The sequence below is a fragment of the Danio rerio genome, chromosome 11, assembly GCF_049306965.1.
Source record: "Danio rerio strain Tuebingen ecotype United States chromosome 11, GRCz12tu, whole genome shotgun sequence".
NCBI classification, from domain to species: domain Eukaryota; kingdom Metazoa; phylum Chordata; class Actinopteri; order Cypriniformes; family Danionidae; genus Danio; species Danio rerio.
This window is the reverse complement of record NC_133186.1, coordinates 46758644-46767500: the sequence shown is the minus strand read 5'-3', so window position 1 is coordinate 46767500 and position 8857 is coordinate 46758644. Positions and strand designations below refer to the sequence as shown.

Sequence of the window (8857 nt, the reverse complement as noted above, 5' to 3'; positions counted from 1 at the left end):
AACCTGCCCAGTTAACCTAATTACCCTGCTGAATAGAAGTGTCTTGAAGAATATCTAGTCAAATATTTTTTACTGTCATCATGGCAAAGAGGAAATAAATCAGTTATTAGAGATGAGTTATTAAAACTGTTATGATTAGAAATGTGCTGAAGAAAATCTCTGTTAAAAAGGAATTGGCGGAACAAATAAACAGGGGGTGAATAATTCTGACTTCAACTGTATGTGATGTAAATAATAACTGATATCAATCTTTAGGAAATGGTTTTGGTGCATCAAAAAGTGTGGTTATGATGACCATACAACAAGCTAATCCAGATAAAAATAGTGCTTGAAGTGTAACTAAAATGCGGGATTTAAATGTCATAATTAAACAGGAAATGAGGTGAATAATTGCAAAAAGATCCACTTTTGAAGAAAAAAGAACCACACTTTCACCAGGCTGACTACAGGCCTGACATATGTGTGTGTGTGTGTGTGTGTACACTACCTGACAAAAGTCTTGTCGCCTATCCAAGTTTCAGGAACAGCAAGTAATAACTTGACTTCTAGTTGATGATATGGTGTCAGAAGTGTCTCTATGAAAGACGAAGGCCTCTAGATTTTGCTTATTTGAGCTCAATAAACTCTGATCATGTCTTGATGTTGACTGATTTGATTAGGACAGTGCGGTCTGACTCTGCTTAGACTAAAGTCTCATCACTGAACAGAAATAATGTCCAGTATAGAATATAAAGTCCTGCTGCAGTGGAGACAGAATGAATATTGTGTCTGACTCCATCATGAGCTTGGAGGACTGCATCCATACATCTCTGACATGACTCAAATCACTGATTAATAAAGTCATCTGGAATGAAGAAGAAAGCCTTCAGCAGGACTCCCAGAGTTCATCAAGAGTCTTTAGATTCATCTCCAATGCCTCCTCTATCTTACTCCAGACATGCTCAATAATGTTCATATTTGGGGACTGGGCTGGCCAGCTTCTTTGCTTTCAGGAGCTTTGATGTGAAGGCTGGAGTATGAGCAGGAGCGCTATCCTGCTGGAGAATTGTCCCTCTCCTGTGGTTTGTAATGTAATGGGCAGCACAGATGTCTTGATACCTCAGTCTGTTGATGTTGGAGATCTCTCGCACACCCCCATACTGAATGAACCCCAAACCATGATTTATCCTTCACCAAACTTGACTGATTTCTGTGAGAATCTTGGCTCCATGCTGGTTCCAGTAGGTCTTCTGCAGTATTGGTGATGATCGGGATGCAGATCAGCAGATAAATCCTGACACTTTTCCAAATGATCAACTAGAAGTCAATTCGTTGCTCTTATAACCGGGGTCGATCACAAGACTTTAGTCAGGAAGTGTATGTGAGTGTGTGTTGATGAATGTATGCGTGTTGACCTGTTCTCCGTCTGCAGGTCTCCTCTGTATGTGCTGTTCTTCGGGGTCAGCCTGCTGTTTCTGCTGGTCAATCTCAGTTGTGCGCTGCTGGTGAAGATGACCGACACTCCAGTTAAGAGTGTGGTTCTGGTTCGCGTCGCCATCAACGATTCGCTCTTTGTTCTCTGCGCCGTGTCTCTCGCCGTCTGCCTGTACAAAGTGGCCAAGATGTCCATCGCCAGCATCTACCTAGAGTCCAAGGTGAAGACACACACGTTTACATGAGTTATTTTCTCTTTGTCATGATGACAGCACATAATAGTAGACTATATATTCTTCAAGACACTAGTGTTCAGCTTAAAGTGACATGTAAAGGCTTCACTAGGGTAATTAGGGTAAAGCTAGGGTAATTAGGCAAGTCATTGTATAACAGTGGTTTGTTCTGGAGACAATCCAACACTAATATTGCTGAAGGGGTTAATAATATTGAGCTTAACATGAGTTTAAAACAATTAAAACTGCTTTTATTCTAGCCGAAATAAAACAAATCAGACTTATATTAAAGGAAATACTGTGAAAAACTAAATAAAACACTTACCTAAAGTGTGTGTGTGTGTTCCTCAGGGCACATCTGTGTGTCAGGTGACCGTGATCGGGCTGCTGGTGATCCTCCTGTACTCCTCGAGGGCCTGCTACAATCTGGTGGTTTTGTCCCTGACAGACGTCCAGAGTATAAACTCCTTCGATTACGACTGGTACAACGTGTCAGATCAGGTGAAGATCAGCAGCTCTCCTGAAACACACACTGATAAACACTACAACTGATGGCAGATATATAATCAGTGTGTGTGTGTGTGTGTGTGTGTGAGTGTGTGCTTGTCTGCTTGTGTCAGTCTATGTCGCTCCTGTCGCTGTTCATCTTAGGCTGCTTTCACACCTACACTTTTGTTTGGGAACGTGTCTCGTTTGCCCAGTTAGCGCGGTTCGTTTGGCATATGTGAACAGGGCAATCACGCTCTGTTCTGCGCCACAGTAATCGCTCCGAGATCGCTTGAATGAGGTGGTCTCGGCTCGATTGAAATGAACCCTGGAGCGGTTTGATTACAGTGAGAAAGCGATCCGATCCGAGCGCGGTTATATCACAGTGTTTTATGGATATGTAATAGGCTTACGGCTATATGAAGAGAGAATTATGAGTAGGGCGGGAAGTTTCGCGAGTCTCCGGATGCCCGCAAACGAATGATGATCTCCCGGTAATCTCGCGTCTCCCTCCCGGTCCTCAAATAGGCATCGTCGCGCACCCTTCTCACCCCTCCCCACCGCATCTACCTCAGACACGTCACGCGCACACCCTGTCAATCACCACCAAACCACCACCTCTCCTGACAGCTGAGCTCTGCAAAATAAACCCTGACACCCTGACCAATGTGAGGAGAGTTTACTCACACGTGACTTGTTTTAGCTCTTTTGGTCCGATTAGAAACTTTGCAGTGTGAAAGCGAACCGCTCCAAGAGCAAAGAGCAACAATGTAACAATTGTAATCTCTGTTTCAGAACAACTGAATCCATTCACAGGTGTGAACGCACCCTAAAACTCCACATCTATAATCCTCTTAGTCTATGCTGACATTATCTTCAGCAGCTCAAACACTCTAATGGCTAATGCACAGACGACTGCTTCTCACTCAGGGCTGCTGTTTATGCTAATGAGATGGAGAGATGGGCACTAGTGGGCGGGGCTTTCCCCCTTGTATGACACGTACAAAAGGGAGAATGTCAATCTGGAGATGCTCACACACTGCTGACACACACACACACACACCTCTTATAAAGGTGATTTCTGCATAATAGGCGCCTTTTGAAGGAACAGAAAACTTTAGACATTTAACACTGCTTCCTGTAGTGTTATTTCTAAAAGTGTGTGTGTGTGTGTGTGTGTGTGTGTGTGTGTTGTGCAGGCGGATCTGCGCTCCAGTCTGGGAGACGCGGGTTATGTGGTGTTCGGGGTGATTCTGTTCATCTGGGAGCTGCTGCCCACATCACTGGTCGTGTTTTTCTTCCGCGTCCGCAAACCTGCACAGGACCGGGTGAGTCGCACACACACTCTCCCTCACACACACAGGCTGGTTTTTGTGAATAATGAGGATTCTCCACAGGTATAATGTATTTTAAATAGGGCTGTCAATTGGTTTAAAAAAATAAATAATTAATCACACTTTTGTTTGTAATTAATCATGATTTAATCACAAAAAGCAGTGTTTATTACAGGAATAAAAACACAGGTATGTTAGTGCCGCTTGAATTTCAAAACAATCAATGCCAATAACAAACAAAAATAATTTCCATGATGGATTTTAAGTGGACTATAAAAAAATCCAAAATACAGGCATTGCAGATATGGGGTCCGTTCTTCGTAGCTTGCTTAGATGATTTGGCAGATCCAGGATCTGTTAATCTTGATAACTGATCTCTGGCTAATTTGGTTCTTCAAACAAGTTCATGAATCAGATTAGAATGTCTGGATGAACTGATCTGAGATCGCTGCATGTGTTGTAAAGGACAGATCTGTTAATCCTCAAAATCATGATCAGCAATGCAGCGATTGGCTGATGGCAAAGCAGTGTGATGACGTCATCTGATTAAAATTCAATCATCCATGTGAGCAGAATTACATCAAATTAGCAGTAAACGGTTTGTTAAATATGACACGCTATAACTACACATTTGTCATGAGCTGCAGGCGCTGCACTTTCATGTGTCAGAGTGTTCATCACGCGTCTTTATTAAGAGGAGACTAAAGTGAATCCAGATCTCAGCGTTTGCAGATGAGAACAGCTCTCAGGTAAACAATAATCCTCCTTAGACACGTAAGTTATTGTTGTGGAGCGTCGCGTACACTGTTAATCCACACGTGACTCCAGCTGCGCTCTCACAGAGAGAAAATGAAAACAAAACTTCACTGCAGCAAACTATAAAAGCAACACTTCACGCTTGTTTCGCCAACACAACGTGGCGTCTCTGTCGTCTAAACACTGTGACAGTAATGAATATTAATGAAGGTGCACAATAGAGCGCGCTGATTGGTTTGAACCAAGCTTTACTCATGCATTAATGCAGCACACTGTAAGACGTAATAAGACACACTCTGGCACAGACGTCCAGTCTGCACGCTGGAATACACACTATTATGTCATGACCGTGACGCAGCTTCAACAATTCGTTTCAAACCGGAAGAACGAATTTGCTTGAAATAACGCAAAAACAACCAATTTACACTTTTTAGTGAAATATAGGTGTCCTAATAGTGTTTTTAGCAGTGTGGGACACATATACCACTGCCAACAGCTCAACACGTGTGTTTTGTGACCCTTTAAACAGTTAAGAAACGCCTATTATATGGCCCTCCGCCCCCCCTTAACCTAAACCTCACAGCAAACCTGTGGCAACATTTAAACGTGGAAAAACCATGAATCTTGAATTACAAGGACACAAGGCATGTCCTCATAAACAACATCAACATTGCAATACCTTGATCATACCTATGACATTATACACTTGTGTCCTTATAAAGCACATAAACAGGCACTCACCTCGTTGTTTAAGCAGTCATGGATAAACCTGATGCGTCTTGTAATGCTGAATGTCTTCTTCTCCTCCTAGAGCGGCTCTGCTATTCCCAGCCACGTGTTCTCCAACCGGCCGTATTTCTTCGATAATCCCAGACGATACGACAGCGATGATGATTTAGCCTGGCCTTCACATCCCGTCACCACCTCAACCAGGTACAACCGGTAGTGACTCAAAAAACACGCTCGCAACTAAAACCAGGCTACACCAGTGTCAGATTATCTGTAAATGAGCAGTTCTCTGCATTTTCTGATTTCTGTTTTCATTTATCTCGTTTATTTCCTCTTTTAAATTGCATTATGGGAGCTTGATCTTTCTTTTAACCTTGCTACAAACCCCTTATACTAAACTGCAGCTCATTTTCCACTATCACAGACTTATTACTCTAGATAGTATGTCTTTATATGATTTCAAAGCCCTAAAATGTCAATAAAAGTCACTTTGTTAAACTGTAGAGCTGAATTTCCAACATCAGAAGTGGACAGAGCAGAGATCAACATCCCATAATGCACATACACACATGCACTGAGCTGTATCTCCTGTGTGTGTGTAGTTTATCGACGGACTGCTCGGACTGGGGGAGCCGCAGCAGCAGTTTTCTGGTTCATCTTGGAGGAGACGACCAGCGCTCGACTGTGGTGACGGCAGGACTAAACCGCTAGCACTCGCGCAGCCACAGCGCTAACACATCCACACGTCACCGAGAGACAGTCGCCACGGCAACAGCTGATGACGACATCAGAGTAACAGAAGATCAGCCTGTGTTCAGAATGCACGACTACACTGCGCAGCACTATTAATAACACACACACACACACACACACACACACACACACACACACACACACACACACACACAATGGCTAAATTTAAATAACTAACACACACACACACACTGTATACTATAAATAACTCCCTCTCACACACCCACTGTGTACTATTAATAACTCACACGCACATACAATGCGTAATATTAATAACTAACACACACACCCACTGTGTACTATTAATAACTCACACACACTACTGACATCACTGCACACTTCATACAGTACACACACTACAGACTAATAATACACACACCGTGTACTGTTTAACACTCATTACACTAAACACAAAGCAAGAATCTCTGAGCAAAACCGAACCTGTTCAGTACTGAATGAATCATTCACAGTCAGTGATTCAGTGATTGATTCATAAAGACCCCTTCTTTGATTCTAAATGAATCAGCTTATTTGAATGAACCATTTGAATGAATGACTCTGTGAATCACTCTTTAATTATCCATGACAGACTAAAAACATTTTTTTTATGAGGTGGAATTCTTATGGATCAGATTAATTCTAAGTGAATGAGTTTATTTGAACGAATGACTCAGTGAATCACTCTTTATTTCTCCATGATAGACTAAAACCTTTATACAAATTTGCACTTAATATGGAGCAGAACATTTATGAATGTCAGAGCAAAACTGAACCTGTTAATTACTGAATGAATTATTCAGTCAGTGATTCAGTAATTGATTCATAAAGACCCCTGCTTTGTTTTTAAACAAATCAGCTGATTTGAAGGAATCATTTGAACGAATGGCTCAGTGAATCACTCTTTATTTATCTGTGGCAGTCTGAAATCTTGTTTATTTACTGACTTTTATAAGAAGCAAAACATTCATGAATCTCATACCAAAACTGACCCTATTTATTAATGAATGAATCATTTCCAATCAGTATTTTAGTGAATGATTCATAGAGACTTTTGCTTTGTTTCTAAACGAATCTGCTTATTCGGAATCATTTGAACGATATTTATTCATGACAGACCAAAACCTTTTTATGTACGGCATTTCTTAGGGATTACAACATTAATGAATCTTAGAGGAAAACTGAACCTGTTCATTACTGAATTAATCATTTCCAGTCAGTGATTGAATCATAAAGACCCTTGCTTTTTTTCTAAACAAATCTGCTGATTTGAAGGAATCATTTGAACGAATGGCTCAGTGAATCACTCTTTATTTATCTGTGGCAGACTGAAATCTTGTTTATATACTGACTTTTTTAAGAAGCAGAACATTCATGAATCGCATGCCAAAACTGAACCTATTCATTAATGAATGAATCATCTCCAGTCAGAGTTTAAGTGAATGATTCATATTGATCCTTGCTTTGTTTCTAAATGAATCAGCTGATTTGAATGGATCGTTCGATTGGGTGACTCGACTATTTATTTATCCACAACAGACTGAAACCTTATTTATGGAGCAGAACATTAATGAATGTTAAGAGCAAAACTGAACCTGTTCATTACTGAATGAATCATTCAGTCAGTGATTGATTCATTAAGACCCCTGCTTTGCTTCTAAATGAATCAACTGATTTGAAGGAATCATTAATTGAGTGACTCATCTATTTATCAACGACAGACTGAAACCTTATCTATGGATCAGAACATTTATGAATCTCAGATCAAAACCGAACCTGTTCATTACTGAATGAATCATTCACAGTCAGTGATTGATTCATTATGACCCCTGCTTTGTTTCTAAATGAATCAACTGATTTATATGGAACATTCGTTTAGATGACTCAGTGAATCACTCATTAAGAAACTAACTATTCACCAGCAGAAGATTTGAATCTTACAGCAAATCTGAACCGGTTCATTACTGAATGAATCATTCCCAGTGAGTAATTCAGTGAGTGATTCATAGAGACCCTTGCTTTGTTTCTAATTGAATTAACTGATTTGAAGGAATCGTTTAAATGATTAAAATCATTAAGAAACAGACCCTTTATCCATGTCAGACTGCAACTGTATTTATAAATCAGAACATTTATGAATCTTAGAGCAAAACTGAACTTGTTCATTACTGAATGAATCATTCAGTTAGAGATTGATTTATAAAGACCCCTGTTTTGTTTCTAAGTGAATCAACTTATTTGAATGGATCATTTGATTGGATGACTCAGTGAATCACTCATTAAGAAACTGACTATTTATCCACGACAGACTGAAACCCGATTTATCGAGCAGAACATTTAGGAGTCTTAGACCAAAACTGAACCTGTTAATTACTGAATGAATCATTCACAGTCAGTGATTCAGTGACTGATTCATTAAGACCCTTGCTTTGATTCTAAATGGAATCAACAGATCTATTACTCCACGACAGACTGAAACTCCAGCAGTAGTATGCTTATGTTGCTGTGCATTCTGAACCCAGATCAGTGCTGTAAATCTGTGTACATTCACTCACACTCACATTGTGACTCCAGTACAGTAGTTTTGATCAGAATGATGAACTAACGTGTGTAAGGCATGATGACTTTGTGTTTATCATCGTTTCACTTAGATTAAAGCACACTTTAACACTTACGAGAAGCACTATATAATTATGTATATAAATAAATATATATTTCACTGAAACGTGATTCTCATTTGTTGATTTGTAATGAGGATGTTTCGTCATCTTTCATCAAAAAATAAATGATTTGCTGTTATACTACAGGTCTGCTGATTGCTTGATTCTGATTGGCTGATGATCATATATTAAGGTGTGCCATTATTTTCATACGTAGGCACTGATAAAGTAGTTCCGCCAGGTTTAGAGTACATTACAGCCCCATATCACTACGCTGAATGATTAGAGTTACTTCACAGTCAAAAACCACATCAAATTAACTAAATCCTATATGTGACACAATAATAACACCATTACTAAGGTAAAATTCTGACCAGAATTCAAATGAAGATGAAAAATATAACTCTGATGTAAACTATACAATAATAATAGATGCATATCATAATCATAATTAAATCAATCACTCAATAAATGTGCTGCAGGTTTCAGGGTGAAG

General features: G+C 39.9%; 1 protein-coding gene across 1 annotated transcript in view; it reads left to right on the top strand.

Moving 5' to 3' along the window:
- The window catches only part of gpr137bb (G protein-coupled receptor 137Bb), a 14427-nt gene extending 5924 nt beyond the window's left edge, over positions 1-8503 (top strand). Inside the window, exons 3-7 of the mRNA XM_009306322.5 lie at positions 1412-1634; positions 1998-2147; positions 3332-3460; positions 5034-5155; positions 5554-8503. Of these exons, the coding sequence (XP_009304597.2) occupies positions 1412-1634; positions 1998-2147; positions 3332-3460; positions 5034-5155; positions 5554-5662 (733 nt within the window). The 3' untranslated portion in view covers positions 5663-8503. The remainder of the gene's footprint in view (positions 1-1411; positions 1635-1997; positions 2148-3331; positions 3461-5033; positions 5156-5553) is intronic.
- The last annotated feature ends 354 nt before the right edge of the window (positions 8504-8857 follow it).